We start from the raw sequence: 22,211 nt of genomic DNA, 5'->3' as shown, positions 1-22,211 counted from the left end.
TTACGTTCATACGCGCGAACCGGAGCACAGTGGTGCCAAGGCGGCAAAAATGCATTTTATAAATTTTTGATTTTTATAAAAAAAAAAATTATTTTTGTATAGCCTAATAGTGCGTGCATGATGTGCCGAAGTCAGATTTTAAAAAAAAATTTTTTTACGGAGATATACGCATGGTAAATAACCATTTCTTCGCTCCTGGGAATTCATCAGTTTTCAGTGCGATAGTTATGTAATTACCCCGCCCATAATTGAATACTTAGGGCTCTACAAATCATATGGGTTATTGCAAATGGCTTCAACTATTAAGTGGCAAAAAAATTGTCCAAAAAAAGTTGTTTAACATTAAGTAATATGGACTAACCTGAAGCCTCTTTACGTTACGCTCATTTTTTATTTATGGAGGAATACAAAAAATCCTTTGAATAGCTTCGAACTGGAACTAATCGTTTTGGCAAGTTATAATATTGATCTAGCTTTGTGCAAAATTTCATGAGATACTTCGAGATGCTTTCCCCGCAATTTAAGTTTAAATATCAACTTTCGGAATTTCCAAGAATGAATCGCGCGGATGTCACGATTATTTGATGCTTCAGGTGAAATTTTTAAGGCATACATATCAGATAATAAAAAAAATGTGACATTCATACATATAAAAAAATATGTAATAACAATTTTTTATGTTAAATAAACAAAGTTTTCGTTCACTGGACCACTGTCGCAAAAATGCAACAGGTATTTTTTGGTAGTGCGCCAATGAAGGCTATAAAAATAATTGATGTAATATAAAAAAAATTGTTATTAAATATTTTTTTATACATAAAAAATTAATAAATCATATGCACTTCACATTTTTCTTTATTAATTAGAAATATTCCGAAAAAATTTCACCTGGACATCAAACAATCGTAACTTCCGCACGATTCACTCTTTAAAATTCTGAAAGTTGATATTTAAACTTAAATTTTTTGCACAAAGTTAGATCAATATTACACCTTGCCAAAACGATTAGTTCCAGACCAAAATCTATTAAAGGATTTGTTGTATGCTTCCATAAATAAAAAATGGGCAGAAAACAGAGATTTTCGATTAGTCCATATTACTTAATGTTGACAACTTTTTACAAAATTTTTTTTGCCAAATAAGCGTTGTACCTGTGGCAATCTCTCCACAAATTTTCAAACAAATTCGTTGGATAGTTTCGTTTTTATAGATTTTTTGCCGCTTTTTGGCCATTTGGCACCATTGTGCGGCGTGTCGTGACGCAGAAGTTATGCTTTCGCGGCACACTTAAGACCTCGGCCTGCCCTCCCCCTCCATCTTCATGCTCTGCCCTCGGTTTGTCCATCGGCCGGCTAATGGAATTTCGGGAATTTCATTTGAAAGTTAATCGCGTGTTTGTGTCCGGGCCGCGTTGCCTGTCGAAGATATTTAATTAGCCGCAGGAACGGTGCGCTAACTTATTTACGCGGACATGTCCGCGTGAAGGCAAGAACAACACTCGTCGGCTCATGTAAATATAATCTTTTGCGTTCACGAATTCATCACCGTACCTCTGCAGCATCGGATGCTGTGTTGCGAATCGAAGGATTCGGGACGATGGTGGAGCCGCTCCACTGTTCACACGAGTTTTCGTTGTTTGTCCTATTTTGTTTAACAATGTCTGATGTTTTGCTTGATGCAAAAAAGAGGTGGCTCCCCAGGTGGCTTCGCAACCGATAGAATCGCATGCTTGATAATGAAAACTATTTTTAGTACAATTCGCGGTGGGTCGAAGGTATTTTTTTTTTTCTTTATGAGACTGGATTATGGGCTGTAGAGCTAATTCATTTGATATTATTTGAGTAAATGTATTTTTTACTGTCGTACATGTGGCGTTAGTACACAAAGAGTTAGTATGTTCGATGCGATAACGATACCTCTGCCTCTCCAGGTAAAGTTCAAGAGGCCAATCTTTTTAAATCTCAGGTAGAGATCTTTTTCACATTTAGGGAGAGTATACTGTATTTTACTCGGTCTCGGTGCGTGCGATGGTAGGGAAGCTTGGATAAGGTGAGACCGTATGCTTTACCTTGCTATCATCTGACGGGTGAACACGATACGTAACTACACGGTACGTAAATCATGTTTTCTAAATGCTCAATGTAAATTATTAAATTTCATAGAAAATAATACACATAGATCGTTAAAGTTCAACTAACACTGTGTTCATAAGTATATTCCCGTCACTGTAGACCGTGGATGAAACTGACGGCGACGGGAAACGTTTCAGGTCGGAAATCATTGCAATCAAGGCCGAACCGTGAAAGAGTCCATCCGCTCGAAGATAGAGACACCTCGCCGGTCGGCGCAGACTCGTCGTTCTTCTCGGGTGGCTCGGATTTGTGGCAGTAGGATGCAAATATATGTAAAGTGTACACCGCGTACCAAAACCTTCGTGGCCGATTGTACTCTTGGCGGGCTATTAAACACCTTCCTGGCGACTCGTGCCCCTCGGCCTAATAACCGGCCGGCCTGCAAGGAGCCCATTTGCCAGTCGCTGAGCACGGCAGAACGCGTGCTCTAAGCGTATGGTTTAACCTAGTCGTAACCCTTCGTTAAATTTGTTCTTTATCGTTCGGAACGATCGCTCGCCGGCTTGTCGAGACGTTAGAATCGAGAAAGTAACGGTACCGCCAGAATTGATCTGCTCTCTTATCCGAGGTTTATCCACGGATCGGATGAGGATTTTTTCATTTCCTTGCTTTTTCTCCTCCTCGTCCTCCTCCTACCCCCCCCCCCCCCGGAAATGTACCGTCCGTCATTGACGTAACTTAACAATCAAGGGAGCAGTAACGAAGCGATAAACAGATAACGCAACTTTCGAGTAATTCGAGTTAACCAATGAGATGTTAGTAGAAATCGAGTACTGTTTTAGATGTGCTAGAAATATCTGGTTGACCTATGTTTGTGTTAACACCTACCGGAAGGCAATTTGATTATCAATGACTGTTCCGAGAAGTCGAGAAGAACTGAAAAATCATCTTTCAGTAAAATGAAAGAGATAAATCTCGAAAGAAATAATTGGATCGCGTTCCTCAGGGTTTCCTGTTAGTTCTTTTCTACCATTGGCACTGAACGGGTTTTTAGGAAAGCTTCGCAAGCTTAGGAAAGCTTAAAAAGCTTTCATGGCTTGTGTTGCTTGTTATTATTTTAAAGTTTACTTTAAATCTCTCTTAAAATAATTTTTTTAACGTTTGGAAAATTTAAGTTTAGGTTGGGTGTAATGGAGAACGAGTGTGAACGAACGAATGTTTATTTAACAAACATGTTAAAAATTGAACAGTAGATGCAGTAGTGAAATATGAATACGTTTGAAAATCGTGTTTACTAAGACTTTTAGAAATAAAAAAAATTCTATATTTTATGCTATAAAACACAAAATATTTCATTTGTTCATGCGATCATAACAATGTCACCAATTAATTAATATCACTGCCTTTCCTGTATTATTTAGAATAAATGAACGCAGGCTCGCGGGTTATACTGCGTTTAAATACCTGTGCTGAGCGTCTCAAATTTTAATAATTAAGCTACTTTCAAGTTTCGCAAGTTGTAGAACTACACCATTGAATGTACCCCGACTTTCTCTTGTGTATATCTACTTAACAATAAACCTGAGCTCTTCACTCTGTTCTTTAACTACTTCAACGAATAGTTAAGATACTTCTCCAAAGTTTAATTTTCTTAATGAATTGAACTTTAATTGTTTCGTAATTTTATTCATTTCTCGGCGAACCAATCCCACCACGAAATAAATATAAATTAGCAACTCTGACAAACGTAGATGAATTTCAATTTGTCTCATCTGTTTCTCATATTGTCTATACCTGTCCAATATTCTGTGTAATTATCACACATTTATGAGTAAATAGCAAAGGCTTGTGACATTGATCTAAACGACCACGGATTAAAAGGTTAGAATACCGTAGAGCAAAGTTTCAGTTGCGGACCACCGCTGTGCGGTGTTGCAACCGGGTCACGGTTGACCCGGTCGTCCGATGATTAACGCAGCAGCCCGCGAGATTCGGATAGACGTCGTATATGTATATGTAGATATGTATAGCGGCGACAAACTGCCCGCAAAATAGTGAGAAGACCAAGTATCGGTGTCTCGGTGTGACAATCACGGTTTCACAGCGACACTGTGCGGGATGCTTAGGCGAGCGTAGTTGGTGAAGTTTGACAAGTTGGCGGTAACAGGGACGCTGGTACCAAGTGCCAAGAAAGTTCCGCGGAAGGATCAGTTGATGCATGGCCACGGAAGAAGGATGCACTCCGCCAGGAGAGGACGGGCGCAAGCGTAACTTACATATAGTGTGCTATACATGGAAAAGCGCTGAGCCCGCGTGTTCTTAGCCGAGATTCCCGGGTTCTAGCATCGCGGAGTTTCAACAGGGGAGACCGCGCGTTGCGGACTCACCGGCAATTCGGAACGCACGATTTCCCTGGAAATATTCGCGAGAAACGGTCTGCTCCGTTCCAACCGGAATCCACCGTTTCCTTAAATAATAATCAAGCGGTCGGCGGCGCGCGGCCCTAATCGCATTCACTCCGAGGCTTCAATCTCTGAGCGACCGTACCATCCCGAGCGGAATACTACGGATTCCTTTGTAATTATGGACCGATTGTTACGAAATACCGAAGATATTCTTCTTGGCAGACCCAGCCTTCGTCTCGGGACATCGACGGCTCTGCGAAATTAACTCTTTGCCGTGTTATGCTGAGCTAGGCTCGTGTTCCAAAAATATATTTCTATTTTCTTTCTTATCATCTTGCCTGTCACCTTTTCCCGATGCTGTTAAAAACGCATTCTAAGAACATTTATTATTTGTGTTAAGTCAGGATTTCTGCTCCGTTCAGATAACTTAAAATTCGTAGAGAATGTATGGCAGCTCTTGTGGTAATCACTTTCTCGAATCTTTTAATTGTAGACCTTGGAAGTATGCTGATGTCGCAGGACGAATGAATACTTAAAGAATCTTCCATGCTGAAACGACACGTTGTCCTTTTTGATCAAATTGAGATTGGTAGCACTGTTTGCAGAATGTAAAGTTTCGTATGCCAAGTCCGTCGAAACAGATTCGCGATTAAAAGAATAATGACCTTATTCTAACACGACGGTGAATAGGAACTAGCCTTTTAATCTTCTGTCATGCAAAAACTCGTGATAATATAAATATTCTTGCGCTTACAATATTCACAGGCTGACGCTACATTCACTTGTTGCTGAATACCGATGGGCGCAGCCTTACTTTTTGAACTGGTTTGCGAACCGAGGGAAGGTATTTAACAAGTTTAGCACTTCCGAGCAGTTTCTTACTTGATTCCTTAATACTGCGTTAAAAAATGCCGGAAAAAATCCATAGCATATTGAACAATTACGTTTTTGCTGACTACCATCGAGCACTGGTTTAAAAAATCTACGGTAAACATTGTTTGGACGATCGGCGCGAACAACAAACGAGGTTTGAATTTCTATCTCGAGCATTTGCTGATCATTTAAAATTTTTAATAATTTCAGAGGAGTTAGGACACGAGTAAATATCTTATAGATGTCAATATTCCAACAGTATCATAGTAAAAAAGAAATTTCAGGTTATTGCACTCAGAGTTCTAGTCTGCTGTGCTTAAACCAGTTCCCTTCAGTGGTCTTTTCGAACTCACCGAGCGGTACAAATAGAGTGCGAGAAGTTTTAAAAGAAGTCTGACTTTAGGAACTGTGTTCCAGACCTTTTTCTATTTGGTGATCGTACCGAATCAGGGAAAACCTTCCAACATTTAATATCTTGAGCTCTCTTTAACTTTTATACCAATGTTCTACAAAGACAACAATTTCCCAGTGTAATTACAAAGCAATTTAAAAACACAAAATGATTTCGCTTTTCCATCCTATTATCAGTTCATTCTGTTCATATCACTTTTATCAGAAAAGACCTAATTCAAGTACATATTTAAACATCCTAGATTTGGTTGTTTTTGTTTTTTTTTTTTTTTATTATTGTGTTTTTTAAGTTCGGAATTGCAGAGGATAAAGGAAGTGTTCGCATTTTATGAAATTTATACAATTATTTTCTTATTTTTTATATAACCGTGAAGGAAATGTAGAATAGTTTCCATTATTTCGAATCATCGTATTGTTGTACCTTTAAATTTCGCGTCATTATAGGGGACATACTGTCTATTGAAAAATGATTATGTCATGCAAATATTGACAATTTCATAAATACTCTAAATAAGGTTTTTCAAAATTTATGAATAGACCGCAGACTTTATGTTTTTGTGGCAAAAGTGAGTGGAAGAAATTTACAACAATAAAAATATTGATGTATTATTGTCGTCTTGTTGAAATTATTAATGAAGGAATGAAAATTTTATTTGGTTCCTGTTTCTTGCAATCGATGAAGACAATTTCCATTTTGCATAAAGATCTGCAGCCTATTGACCAAACTGGCTCCAGATCACTTTATGAAACGGGACTCCAGAATATTTGTCAAAAACAATTATGTTTTATTTCCATTACCAACTACTTCAAGATATCCAGTGTTGCTGGACATCGGGTCAGTGTTGACTTGGCACATGTACCCTCCCTTATCCGTTACTTTTGTGTCTTTGATATGCAGGGACCAGGTGCGATGTCCACTGTGCGTAACAGCGATTCGATGATTCTTCGTGATGACGTGAGGTCCGATCGTGAGGATCGTCTGTGTGTCTACGCGAAGCCACGCCACCTGAAAAATAATTTATGAATTTTTAGATGCATATTCTTCCAATAGCTTGACTGGTCCATCTTATTTTTGCATATTTTTCCTATTCGTATAATTGACCAATAGTGCCTAGTGCCAATAGTCCTATTCATAGTGTCATCTATAGATGGTGACATAATGATTAGAATTTATTTTATTGCAATCTTTGTCGCTTCTAAATATTTTATTCTAAGTAGACAGCTTCAGCTAGTTTAATTGACCACGTGACAAAAAATATACGCTTAGTATGAGGAGAACCATTCGATCCAGTTTTATCAATTGTCTATTGTAAGGCTGAAGAAATGCCTACATTTTTATCAAACGATCTAGAAAAATAATAACTCGGTAACATTTTCATTGGTCGGTGCGGGTGCTGGTGATCACAAAAGAACATCAGACTGCATCAAATTTTATTGAAAGTCCTGTTTTACAGTTTTCAGCATAATCATTCACTATTAATGCAGTTGAATTATATTGTAATTTCGTATGTTACATTGACTACCACTCCTTCTGTTATTGCAAGAATGAATCTGATTAAAATTCAAGAAACTCAACGCTGTACAGGGTGTCCCAAAAATGTTGTACTTCCTTGAAAGGGCAGGTTCCCGGGGTCATTTAAGGTAGGTAACTTTTTCCTTTGCAATAATGTTCTCCGCGACTTTGTTTAGGAGTGATTAACGAAAAACATGGACCAAACAGAGCGCGGCTACAGCGGAGGGATTCCGGTTCGGCCAATGCCAACGTCGCACTCAGTGGAATCCGTCCTGTATAATAATTAGGAAATATCTATCCGAATGGCGAACCAAAAACGTTTTCAAAACTCGAAACCAAGTGAAAATCGTCCGCTCTATTCGCTACTGGCAAAAAGCGTTCAGACTGCAATACCAAAATTGTTCAAAATTCGAACTATCCTGGTCCTCGCCATGAGAATTAATTGAACAACGAGAATTTTCGAAATCGACCTCGAAATCGACGGAACAGAAAATATTTCCACTAGAAAGACCGCGAAGGATCTTGCGAAACTCTTTCACCTCGCATTCATCCAATTCTCCAATTCATTAAACAACAAACTTTCGTTCCCTGTCCGCGTTCAATCATCCTCGTCCCGCTGTTAAAAACAAGCACAATATTGTCAACCGCGGAGCAGCATGAAACTGCATTGATTAATTCCTCGCTCTGCAATTACCAGGAAATCATCGAATCTATTAACCTTATTTTAATCGCGCGTTTCAACTGCGGAGCGACGACTATGTACATAACTTCCGCCGATATTCGGACAGCATCGAAGCCACCGAATGGCATCGTGAATTTACTGAAAATTTATAACAGGTCGAATCGAACACGCTGCCCCGGGCCCGCCGAACGACAGTGTCGTACAAATCCATACCAAAACGTTACATTCTGTTTGAAGCGTACGAAAATGTACCTATCGAAACACGTTCCGTTTCGTAATCGTTCCTCTCCGAAGCGATCATGGCTTTCCGCGTCGGCGGCGTCGAGGAGTGAAAAACCATCTGTTAGCTAGCGAAGACCCTGAAAACCGTTCCTGCAACCAGCAATCGCCTGCTCGCAAGGAACTCCGAATGCCGTTTCATTGGGCCGCGCGACTCGGATCAAAAGGAATAACAATTTTCCCCGACCCAGATACCCGGGCACGCGGTACAAAACGCGACTATTACAGAGTGCAACCCGGACCGGTCCCCTTCGCTCCGGCTCTCCCCTCCCGTTTTATTCAATCCTCGCCACTTTCGATTACAACCCGGCGATATTACTTTGAATACTGTTCCCGCAACCAGGCACGCATTGTCCTTCTCCATCGTGGCCAAGACATTTCCTTAAAAGTGTTCTACCCGGGCTCGCGCGCGCACGCCTATGAAAAGTGATTCCACCGAAACAAATCCCGCGCACGGCCACCGCATTTACAAACGTCCGTTATACGAGTCTTCTGCTTTCTCCTCCCCTGTCCTCCTTTCTTTTCGTTATTCCTTCTGGAACATCTCCTTTTCCCCGGGAGACCCACCGCGCGCCCTCCCTGCCTCGCCCCGGCCCAGACGACGACACTGTCTCTCAATGACTCATTGTCCGAGTGCAACGACAATGTCCTCGACGTTACCAACTGTGCCCGTTTACACCGAGGGGGAAAAGAAACGACCGCGAGGAACACGAAAAAGGAGAAACTTTGTAATTAAAAGCCGTAATACACTCGTCGCCGTTTTAAACCGCGCACACTCGTTTCTCTAGTTTCGCCACCGCGGCTTCTCGTTCCGCGTAAACCATCACCACAGCCAAACCCACCCCCCCCCACCCGCCGCACGATTTCATCCCCTGTTCGGCCTATGGACGGCACTACTCTCGAGGACACATGTTCGACGGTACAGACTGATGAAAAAATAACGGGAATCTGTGCTAGGTGAGAATATCAGGAATAGAAATGGACAGGTGACTTTTGTTTTTAAGAAAATATTCCATAGGATGCGGGTCCATTTGAGAGTAAAACTGCCGTAAGTTACTCTCGAGAGTCAAATTCGTCAGTGTTTTATTTTGCATGAAAGGATTAGCACTCTCCGGTAGCACTCTCAATAGCGTGTACACTGACGAATTTGACTCTCAAGAGTAACTCGCGATAGTTTTACTTTTAAATGGACACGCACCCTTAAGGGGGCCGGCAGGCATTTGGCCTTGACTGTCACGCTATGTTACGCTGTGCCTTTTTTTCTAGACATTTTACGTCTTAAATAAGTAAGTAATCAATTAAAAATGCATACCACCGTGTTGTACATGTCTTTGCTACGTCTTTATAGAGCATTTTTTCGATACGAACACTAAATCTCTCGAAATTAAGAGAATCTCTCAGCGGCAGCCATCTTGTGACGTCGTACTTGCTTCAGAATTCGAATTTTCTGCCGAATATTACAAATTACTCCGCGATGAGGTAGAAATTCGCAATTTGGGCTCTATACAGACGTAGATTTGACTTTTAGGAAACATAATTGACCACTTCTAAACTGCTCATTGCAATATTGAAGCGGCAGTTTGTCTAGATTTTGACCGTTGCACACGTATATGGATTTCAAACCATGCCGGCGTGCCGGCCCCCTTAAACTCAGTTCTTTTTTGGAATTATGGAGCTGTAATAGGGTAAGGGACCCAATTACTGTAGAGGTACCAATTACTGTGCCTATATTAATTATACTTATTTTTAAAGCATAATGCATATTAAAAAAACAGATATTAAATTTTTGTCATTAAAATCATCTAATATATATGTTATATATCCCTTTTTTTAATATTCATTATGCTTTAAAAATAAGTATAATTAACATAATAAAAGTTCAAGTTTCGTAGACTTCCCAGGTTCCCAGATATCATATCTTGGGTTGCAATGTAGAAGGAACATAAAGGACCCGCTAATAAAGGAGTTCCATTGGCAGAATACACGTTACAGTTTCCGTTGTCCTTACTGGGCCACCAGACATAGTTTCCACTGTCTTCGCTAGGTTACCGGCTACAGTTTCTGCTACCCTCATTAGGCCACGGATTACTGTATCCCTAGCCAACGGGGTCTAGCTCTAGCTACCAAATCCCTTATCGTATTTCAACATCTCAGACCCAAAAGAAGATTCTTCCTTAACAATATTTAACCTGAATATTTACTATTGTAAACAATTTTAGGATAGGATTTTTAGTCAGGTTAACATTGTTTATTTACATGTCGCATTAACATCGGGATCATTAGCTACCGCTCATTGGTTCACACGAAATGATTAAATTACAAGTAATGCGAGAATAGCGTTCTTGAAGTTGTGCGTCATTTCGGTAGCGATGCGATGGCGCTAAATGACCATTGTTTTCTTAACACCCTGTACGTTCCGTCGCGGCGTGCTCCGGACACACCTTCGCGCCTTGTAACTCCGTAAGTACAGGAAAAGGATGCCTTCGAAAGTTTCGAAAGCGAGGTCGTACGGTACAACTCAGGGGAAAAAGACACGAAGTGCATGCGCTCCTCAGAGAAGAGGCTGCCGAAGATCCAGTCTGCCAGGAGAGGCGCAAGTCTTCAGGATGAAGGAACTGGATATATGGATGGGGAAAGAAAGGGCATGCAGATTGTCTGGGTGAAATGAGAATGCAGATCTCTCGAGCGTGATAAAGGAGACTGTGTGAGCTGTATGTATTTCATGCATCTACACGTGGGGCATTTTTACATCGTGCAGGATGCACCTAAGTAGTTGATTTGTCTAATGCTCAGTCGGAAGTCCGCGACAGGCGCTTTGTGTCTTCCCGTACGAGAAAGCGGTTCGGTCATGATTTCGCAGACTGGCTTTACTATCTGAATGCCTTGAAATGTGGATTAACGAACAGCCCTTTAAAATATTTGACGAATTTTTGCGGGGCTTTGGTGAATGTAGGATAGGATAATATCATCGACAGAATAATCTTCAATGTCAATTTTCCATTACTAAGGAGGGGATCCTATGTAAGAGGCGATATAATTTGTAAGAGTATGAGTAAGAGTATGTAAGAGAAGATGTAATACGACTAGGATTAAATAAATTGCAAAATCGTAATCAAGAAATTGTTTCATTACAGAGAAGTGATGGCACAGTAAGACTTTTACGTTAAATTCTAGAGACAAAATAAAACGAAACTTGGAAAATAGAAATAATAAATCTGATCTATAATTTATACAACATTATAGAGATTTATTTATTTACATACACTACAGACTGATTCTAAACAACTTTCAGAATAAATATGTATCGAAATTCCTGTATCGTGTAAGAAATGTTTCTTGTGACAAAAGAGAAAGAGAAATATCAAAGTCTACTTTGAGCTGAAACTTTTTAAGTTACCGATGTACATTTGGCTGTCGCGAATAAGGGATCGACCGCAAGCATCCGAATCGTGTGCTGTGCCATAATGGTAACCCAGAAATCTACTTTGAACAGTCTGTTTCATAGTAAATTCCCTTTATGGTCGTACAGAACGATGTGCTTGAAACTTCTGCAAATCTGTTAACATCTTCGTGAAAAATCGAATATGAATATTCTCATCTGGTGATGCAATCAGAAAGGAGATTATACCACAGTATGAAGTAAATCGAAAATATAGATTACAAGTTTTTCGATCGAGACTTTATAGAGGAATATTTCCGAATAAGAAAATCGATTTTGAAAATTCAGGTACTGTCGCTGCCTCACAAGAAATCCCTCGTCCTCTCGACATCCGCACACTTTAACCAATAATTCGGCTAGAACCGAAAATGCGTGTGGAATGACCCAATCGGACGGTTCACAGCCGCATTCCTGCCAAATTCCTGCCAGGGGACTTCTTATGAAGCACACAGAGTAGTGCTATTGTATATAATAGCATCGCTTTAAGTATCCTTAAACTTGAAACACCCTGTATTCGTTGCTTGTAATTTGTAATTACTTACGTTCCGAGAAATGGTTCAATTCGCCCAAAAATACGGACGTGACAGTGTTAAAGAATTGTCCAATCTATAAATTCATAGATAACAGTAGTTCTTAAATACATATGTATATAAAAAGACGACTCAATAAATGTCTACCTCTCTTGGCAATACTGTTCACGAACACACAGACAATGTGGATCTACACGGGAATACTCGCGATCTCGCTGTATTGTTCAAGCAACCGTAATATCCACAACCGTTAGAATATTCGTAGATGGTGCCGCGTTAGGTATTCATACACATAATACCTGCCTCGTGTTTATTCACATGCGTCCATAAGACAAGACAGACAACCCTCCCTTCACCTTTTCCCTTGGAAGGTATACAGGGAAAACGGTACGTAGCTACCGTCGGAGCAATTATTCAGTCAGTCCGTATATACCGACGCACACCGAAGCCAACGCGGAATAGACTTCGGTTTGCAAATGATTCGTTCCGCGGTGACGATATAATTGCTCGTCACTGTAATCTCGCAGTGGCGCGTTCGCGGTCGGAAGCCCGTTCAAATAAACAATGGCGGAATCTCTCTGTGTTTTTGAATTTCCCTCTCGCTCTCTCTCTCTCTCTCTCTCTCTCTCTCTCTCTCTCTCTCTCTCTCTTTCTGTTTCAGCCTATACTTCAACCGTCCTCTGCTGAGACTCTACTCGTTTTTGCGGTCTTGCGGTGTCATGTCCCGTTTCTTTCGTTTATATTTCTTTCGATCCTCCTCTTCCTCGGTTCCATCGTAAGGAGCCAGGAGGCCGGAGAAACTCGGCGACGTCCCTTTATTTTCGTTTACGTCAGTGGCCGACGTCGCGATAGCCGTATACACTTGTCTCTCTTCCTCTTTCTTGCTGTTCCCATTCGCCCCGTTTTTTGCCGGTTTTATTTCCCCCTTCTTTAATTTCACAGGATACCGCAAGGCTTCCACGGAGCCCGGGCACTTCGTGAAAAATAACCCGGGAAACTTGCTGCGCCGAAGAATAGCCCGCGGTTGCCTCGCGATGATCCCTCATCCCATCGCGTTCGATTCTATCTTCTATCTTTCCTCGGTCGCGTGCGCGGTAATCGAGCCCGCCGATAATCAACGAAAGAACGAATATTGCCGTGCAGTTTCCGGCGAAATCGGGAACAATCAAGAACAGCTGTCCAAGTTCCTACCCGAATTTTCATGTCCGCTTTGTACGTCGGACCGCACCGTGCCGCGCCGCGCCGCGTCGCGTCCTGCAAATATTTATTCTTATCCGGGGATGAAAACGGCCGATGTGTGAAATTCCCGGCTACCCGACCTAGATCAAATATAAGCACAACACAGGTAATTTAGTGTAAACCCGGACTACTAGTTCGGCCGACCCGCCGGTAATTTATGTAAATCGAAATTAACGTATCTATTATAATCTGACCGACGCTATGCTGTCTCATTAATTTATAATAGGCCGACGCCCGTCTCCTAATTCGAGATAGACACATCTATCCTATTTAACGGAAAATTAGTCCGTGTTATAGTATTTAATATCGAATTACTTAAAGTAATTTATCATAATACACGCTCATCGAGCGACGCTAATTTGACGGACACGGTTGCTTCGTTCTGTTTGGGACGATACGGTTCATGATGGTGTTTCATGTTAGCTGAAAAAATATTTTATACGTATCGTTTTTATCTGCAACTTTTTTTGCCAGATTGCAAAACATCACAAAAATATACTAAAACTTTGGCTTAAAAAACTTTTAAAAATGTACTTTGGCTTAACTTCACATTGGCAACTCAGAAATCCTGTACATCTTGAAGAGAAAATGCCAAAAATCGAAGTTTTAAGGTAAGGAATTTTGGTTCAAAAGTTATGCGTGTTTAAAGTTGAGCGATTATACTTTGTTCTGGGACAAGCTGTTATCGAACAGTAATTAAAATATAAAGAATTATATCATTCTTGGGATTCTATGGGATCTCCACGAGAACCGACACTAGGCTTTTCGTTTATGCGACGCGTCGGTCGACTCGGAGAGGAGATTTCTGTTTAAACACAAACTTGCAGTTACTTACAGGGTGAACGGAAAGTTCGTAGACACAAGCTCCGCGCTTTACGTGTTAAAATCGGTCAACTTTGAACACGCATAACTTTTGAATCAGTGAATTCTGTTCCGTCGTAAAAACCCTCTGCAAAGGGACATCTGCACGACCGTGAAGGTCAACTAGACCAACCACCCGCGGCATAATGACCATGACCGCCATAAAAAAACCTACCGTAGTTTGGCGTAGTCAAAAATCCGAACAACCTCAGCTGACGAGCACATGTTGGCCTGCGAACCGTTAGCATACCAAAATTTATAGTTTTATAACCGTAGCCGCCTGTAACCAAATGTATCTTCCACTCCCACTCTTCCTAATTTTCCACCACTTCCAAACACATCCTTCAACCAATCATAGACAACTTCCTAAGACCACACCCACATCCGAGCCTACCTTATTCCAAAATATTGTAGCAACAACAGAACTGTCTGATACACCAACCCGACTAGTACACCGAGCTGTCTAGAAATATCGAGAACCGAATTACTTCAAGCACCGAGCTGCTTAGAAGTTACCGAAGGCAAGCCGAGTCTTGCAGTTTAGAAATAAAGACTAGTTCTCCGGAGTTTGAATTTACAATCATTCGCCGTTAAACCACTACCCAGTCGCGAGCCGATTCTCCCCAATTCCGGGATCGACGCGACACCACAAATTCCTTACCTTAAAACTAGGATTTTTGACATTTTCTCGTCAAGATGTACAGGATTATATAGGAAAAGTGAAGTTTAAGTTACATCTTACAAAAGTTTATTGCGAATCCAGGATCTGGAACTACAGAGCTTTATGCTGTCAATGTTGCATTGATGTATTTAAATCCTCAAGTTACGTTTGTCGTACAAAATAGAAGCATAAAACAATATAAATTCATGGTAATGGTGAAGAAGATTTGTGACTCCCAGCAGAGACCATTGCAATATGTTGTTTAATTTCTTTTTCTCATTATTTAACCAATCACTACTTGTGTTCCCATTTATTTCTTTCTTTCCTAAGCTATTTAATACAAAGAAACAAACATTGCGTTCGGTGTTTCACATTCAAGATTGAATACTTAGTGTAAATGCATTTGATGAATTAATTAAATATTACACCCACGAGAATGAATTTTTAATAATTAGTGTCTAGACGCACTCATAAACAAATATAATAGTTTCACGTGTACGCTTTATTTATAGCTATTTTTCAGAAATCAGGCAGCCAATTTAGGACAGGAAGACTACAATCACATCGACACATCCCCACCCACCAGGATTGAATCCCTCGATATTCCCTTTGCGATAGTATGACAGTGTTTGATTTCCAACTGTCTGAGATACAACATTTATTATTGTCTCTCTAACAAATGCTGATGTCCCAGAAAAAAGTCCTATTGACGCCGGACTGTATCAATCTAGCGAAAAAACGGAAGCCTGAAAAAATATAAAGATTATTCTGTTTGAAACGTTCACCGCACCTGATCGGTTGGCACGTCGAAATGACCGTGGTTATCAAAGTAAACAATTTTATTGGAGGCCAGGGATATATATTTAATACCTACCGATCCGATTGGAACGATCGAGTAAATGTCGATGGGCGTTTACAATTTTCGCGTTGTGACTTTGTTGATGGCATCGTGAGTATTTACTTTATTAAAAGATAAACTGGAATGGACGGGTGAAAGTATTAACGTGGCGATATCGATATTGTACGCATAAAATCGCATTGCGTTTAATGCGGCGGACAAATTAATCTACTCTATTTATTCATTTGTGTGTTTAACATCGACTGGCTACGCTGTTTATTAGCTTTTCCTTCGTCAGCTATTGCGGCCATCGAAGAGAATTACATTTGTTTTTATATAAACCCCTCTAATTCTCTTGTTTTTATCGTTTACGCGTATTGCACTCTTTCAGCGGTCCTTCGTTTCGCTAGATAATTAAACACTGTATCCAGTTCAGTTCACTATGGTACCATTGTTTATTTCGTATAGCAATTATTCGATCATGGTAATTCGAACATTTATTATTGAACAATTCTGGAGACTCTTTGAATCATGAATCCGAAATTTTAACAGCCATAAGTACATTCTTGTGGTTGATATGAGCTGTAATTCACAGTTTTAACAGTGAACTAAATGTCTGGTTCATTTTCAGTACTACAAGTCACTTTAAATGCACTTAACTATTATTAGAATAAACGTTATTTAACTATTTCTCGTGTTAAGTCAGTGTTGACGTAATCGTGGAGTGCAGTATCTTTCATTGAAGAATTTTGGGAACGTACAATGACGTGCAAGATTATAGGGGAATTAAGTTTTTGTCAAATATTTTCGTGCGTGACATTTAAAATGTTATAACTTCTTGATGGAGGATTATACGACAATCACTCTCTCAGTTAACTTTATCAATGACGTTTCTGCACAATATGGAACAGTGGAAAAGCGAAGATGCTTTTCATTAAAAGTTCAATAAGACGATGACGAAAAATGGTACATCAAGGTTCAGAGATGGTTGTAAAGGGGAAACTCCGGTCTTGAGACCTGCGATCATTTTAGTCGCGAGGAAAGTTTGTCAACGTCGGCGGAGTTTTTTACATTTGAAAATTGTTCGAAAGGAAACAGTATTTTCGCTGCTACGTCATGCCACGCGGGGCAGACACGAACACCTTCAAGTGAACTAACTGTGATAATATCGATTCACCTGTCAGCATTTTTTCGACGAACGTGTAGTTCGTCTCTTCCAATTTAATGTTCCAGCATAGAAACGAGTAGTTTCACTACTTAATTAGTGTCTCGAATCGCATCATCTCCACGCACGGTGCGCTCAACGCAATTTCAACAGGGGAATTACGATTTTGCGTATATCGCGAAGAAACGAATAGAAGAGAGAGAGAGAGAGAGAGAGAGAGAGAGAGAGAGAGAGAGAGAGAGAGAGAGAGCTCACCACGAACGAATTTATGAGCCGCTGTACATCAACATTATCGTGAAGGAGTGGAAACTGTGCAAATTGTAGTAACCACTTGCAAACGAATATAAAAGGAGTCCCAAATGCTTTTCGAATGTCTGCGCTTGCGGCCCGTTATGAAGCATTCTTACAAATGGTTTCGCCCTAGTTACGTCCCCCCATTCTTCTTCCAAATTGCTAATTTCGTGTCTGACGATATGTGTCTATCCTGGGCGGGAGGGTTGAAACAAGCACGCGGCAGCACCGGCTCGGACATCAAAGAATTGTTGCCATAGGTATTTTCCACGCTGTGAAAGAATCACCGAGAACGACGACGAGGTATAGCCAACAACGAAACAGGCATATTGGGTTATTCAAATTTTCTCGCGGCGTGCCACGCCATCGGAAAATATTGAATATTCTGACGTGTAAATATTGGAAAATCCCCGGACGTGAAGCACGGGAAGACTCCTGGTCCCGGCAACCGTGCGGTGTGCTAGTAATCGCAGTTCTCGTCGAACGTTTACGAGTAAAACATGTCCACGCACATCATTCACCAAATTCTTTTTCATGTACAGGGTGTAACAAAAATAAGTGTAACGCCGGTCGTAGTTCTGGATCGGTAAAGATTTGTAAAAGAAAATCTGTGCAAAAATGTCCTGAAACCTCATTTTGAAGGTCAAACATTTTTTTCTTAGTATCGTATAGTACTCGTAACGAGGAACAAAAGTCTCGTCAGGACGTGAGTCTCAAGTCAACCGTTCTCTCAAAAAACGACTTCAAGAGTTTCGTAAACTATTTTATTTCATACGTCTTCAAGGTGTCCCAAAATGGTATAAACGTGGAGAGAGTGCAATTCTACATGAGAAAATAAGTCGGAAAGATGGAATAAATTTGTTTCATTTGTCGCCTCGTTTTCGAGAAATTAGAGATTGAAAATTCAGCGAACATGCGTGCAATTAGACGAATTATAAAAATTCAAATGTTGTAATCAGTACGAGGTCCCTTAGATGCGGGACCCAGGGCAAGTGTCTCATTTGCCTGGTACTAAGGGCGGCCTTGCAAATCAAAATAATGATGATGCTCTCTTTCTATTTCACTGTTGCACAGGATTCTACGATGATTTTTTCGCTTTCTGGAGCCATTTAATGTTAAAAAGACAATTTTTACTTCAATGTGGCATAACTCGAACAAAAAAAAATCGTACTATGTTCAACCATCAGGTTTTTTGCAAATGAAAGAGGCGCTTTCAAATTATGGTAACGCGATTTATCAAAAAAATCTATCTATCCATGTGATGTCTGGAAGTTGAACAAAATTTTTTCTGACTATCAAAGTCTTCTTTATAACGCTATAACTATGTTAAAAAGCAACGTAGCTGGACATTTGAAAAAGCATCTCAAAGTAGAGACTTTGTCGGAGTTATGATCACTTGAAATTTGCCCAATTTCTCGGATTCGTAGTGATAATCCTTTAATTTTTTTGCGGTATGTAGTTTTGCCGCGGTATGTATCTATCCAGATTTGGGCATCATTTAAGTAAATTTTCATTTAAATGATTATTTAAATACAGAATTATTTGTTATTTGAAAGTTTAAATAAAAAACAAACATAATTATTTATTATTCATATAGATCTAAATAACTTATTTAAATAATAAATTTATTTCTTATTTATAAGTACAATTTCAATTGTTACTTATTAATTATTATTTAATTGCTTATTGTTTATTATGTATTATTTCTCGGAAAGTCATAGTCAGGAAATAAGGGTCTTCAATCGGTCTAAGCGATATCTTGAGTTCACGACGAAGCAACTAACAATCGACAGTGCGACCCTGAAATAACTTAAATAACACGATGAAATCTCAATTTTTTCTGACAAAACACAAAAATTGTTCGACGAGATCTAGCAATTATCGATATCTCTACCAACACACTGATTCGATGATTTTTTAACACTTTGATCGCCAAACTAGAAACCCTCAAAATTCCATAAAATCAAAATAAGTTATTTAATGAAATAAATATTGAAAAAAATTAAATGTATGATACTGAGTAGTCCTCCAACTTTCTTGCATATTACAGATCCTAATCAAGTTTGATACAATGAATATATCAACGTAAAAATTCATTTTAAAACCTGCACAAATGCAATGTTGTGGCATTCAACGTGTTAATATGTTACACAAGTCAACATTTTAAACAAATAATTACAAAAATTTGTTTATATATTTATTATTTAAATTATTATTTATTACCATTTGTTATATAAACAATTTTTTAAATAATAAAAATTTATTTCTTATTTGTACAATTGTTTCGATAATAAAGGTGTGTTTATTTATTTAAGCAGTTGTTTCAATAATAAAAATTTATTTATTTAGTTTTTCACTCGGCTATTCTTGTGTTTTTATTGACGTAAACGATTGTTGATGTAAACGAACGCAGTCCCCCATCCTATGAATTCGGAATTCGTGCACCACTACGCCAAATTATTTATTATTTGTCTTTCCCTAAAATTCAAACGAAGAATTGCATTTTATTTGCAAATAAGAAATAATAAATAAATTATTTGTGGAATTATTTAAATGATTTTCTAATTAAATAAAAATTTAATTATTAATTGCAAATGAAATATTAATTTAATTTTTAATTTGTTATTTATTATTTAAAATAAAATTTGCCCAACTCTGTATCTACCTATCTGTCTCTCTTTAGCCACTGCTCCATCTCCGACGCTATTGAAAACGAAATGATGGGGTGACGACTCGGATTGTCCGGACGACTACGCGACGATGCACGAAACGCGCCGACAATATTTCTTGCCGCTGCTCCGCGAATTATTGCAATATTTCATTTTGTTTTTGTGCGAGTGCCATCGCAAGAACGTCGAGACGCGGTGTAACTAATAGACCCGAAATGGTTAGGTACGTCGTGGTTCCTTACGTCCATTGGATCCTCATACCGCTGTGAATAGTTTGTTTTGCGTGCTAACCTTTATTTTGGTTTCGGGAACTCGTCGCAGTGAAAATATTTTTGATGCTACAATGGAGTTCGATGTGTTGACGGAGCGTGTGTAGTGTGTATACTTTCTTGATTACGAAATTTTTTTGCGCAAATAAACGACTTATGTCATTTCCTCGGGAATCCATTAACCAGGATGGTAGTAGAAATATTTATGGCTAAACTTTACCACCGAAAACCAAAAATTTTAAACTATTTTTATGTAGTCCTGTAGATTTTGGTGAGAAAATGTCGAAAATCCAAGTTTTAATCTTAAGAGATCAGTCGGTCAAAAGTTATGTGTGTACCAATATGGCGGCGCCTTTACCTGTCAGAAATGCTTAAAATCGCTCAACTTACACACGCATAACTTTTGAACTACTGATCTCCTAGGATTAAAACTTGGATTTTCGGCACTTTGTCGCAAAAATCTACAGGATTACATAAAAAAAAAGTTAAAAATGCTGGTTTTCTCAAGTAAAGTTTAGCCATGGTTATTGTGGAAATGATAAAACAACATTCCAAAATGACTTTGACAATTCAGCAATAATAAATTAGATTATATAAATATTTAATATGAATAAATTAATAAAAGACTCCGCAGTTCTGGGAAAACTGGCGAAAGCAATTAGCCGACAATCATCGATTCGTGCATTGGTTAATAAAACGGCAAAAGATGAGCGTTCAAATAGAGACTCTTACAATTTACACAATCCTCGGAACAGGATTCGGAAATATTATATTATACAATACAGAGTATTCGAAACGTCTGCGAGAACAGTATTAGCCGCGGTTTTTCAAAAATCTGCCGGTCAAATAGAGTAAATCTGTTTTGTTCTTGGATCGGCAACTCTTTGAAACTTGACAAGACGGAAAGCGGATAGAAAAGTTCTTTCGGCAGAGTTTGCCGCCATATGCAAGCATCAAAGAGCAGAGGTGTACTCTGTCGCAAAGGTCGATGGTCGGGTTACAATTTAATTCGATGGGTTATCAGAGGACAGGCAGATAAGCATCTGTCCTGCAATGTCAAAGTTTGCCAGGGGCAGAGAGAGAGGGGAGAGAGGGGAGAGAGGGGAGAGAGAGAGAGAGAGAGAGAGAGAGAGAGAGAGAGAGAGAGAGAGAGAGAGAGAGAAACTGTGCGATGAAGGAGGGAGGAGGAGAAAGGTGAATCCGATGCAAGTACAGAGGGTTAATTAGTCTCGGTGGAGCAATCCGCATAATTATTGTCCACAGATAGGTTTGTCTCTGTCCGACGCTTTTGCGCCTAACCGCCGTCTTTGTCCTCCACGCCGGTGTTCCAGTCGAACGTTTTACATCGTCCGGCAAACATTCCGTGGCACGATCGAAACACAGCATCGTGCCGATCATCCGGGCAACAACCAACGAACCGCTTTTACCTAAACAAGGAATGCCCTGTTAATTGTAATCGCTCGGCGGCCATGGTTTGGCTAATTACAAAGGTAATCATCGTAACGAATGCCGCGTGTATACACATAATCCTTTCGTGGATGGAAGCCAGAACGAACAGGGTTGGCTGCTTTCAAATTTCGACGTGGCGGCGGGTCCGCTAAGTGCGGCCGCTGCTGCGGTTTTCACCGGTGCCCGTCTGTGTCTGCGACTGACTTTCGCGAATTTTTCATTGACAGATCGTCGGAAGCGTTTATACTTGATGAACTGCCGTCTGAGATACCCGCGACATATATTTATCACATCACCTTATTAAGGAGAGCACAGAGAGGCTGATCGATGAACACAACTTGTCCTAGGTTGGTATCGTCGTGTATCTCTGTTTTCTTATGTCGACGTTTGACAATTTCCTGTGACAGATTTGTCAGTTCATTGAAAAGTGAAATGTCAAAGCTATAACATTCTGCCAGCTTGTAAACGTTTCATCTGCGGTACTTGTCCCTATTTATGTGCTTTCCGATTTAAGTAAGCAGTAAACACTCATTTGAAAACGTAACTAGCCCTTTCCTTACGGCAG

The 22,211-nt window shown here is 39.7% G+C and overlaps 1 protein-coding gene across 2 annotated transcripts in view; it reads right to left on the bottom strand.

Annotated features, from left to right (window-relative positions):
- LOC143362835 (neurotrimin) overlaps positions 1-22,211 on the bottom strand; it is a 255,281-nt gene that overhangs the window by 66,700 nt on the left and 166,370 nt on the right. For both annotated transcript variants that reach the window (XM_076803314.1, XM_076803315.1), the window contains exon 3: positions 6,560-6,767. In XM_076803314.1, the coding sequence (XP_076659429.1) occupies positions 6,560-6,767 (208 nt within the window). The remainder of the gene's footprint in view (positions 1-6,559; positions 6,768-22,211) is intronic.

This window comes from Halictus rubicundus, chromosome 18 (assembly GCF_050948215.1).
Source record: "Halictus rubicundus isolate RS-2024b chromosome 18, iyHalRubi1_principal, whole genome shotgun sequence".
Classification (NCBI taxonomy): domain Eukaryota; kingdom Metazoa; phylum Arthropoda; class Insecta; order Hymenoptera; family Halictidae; genus Halictus; species Halictus rubicundus.
The sequence above is the reverse complement of the archived record's forward strand: the minus strand, read 5'-3'. Positions and strand labels throughout refer to the sequence as shown.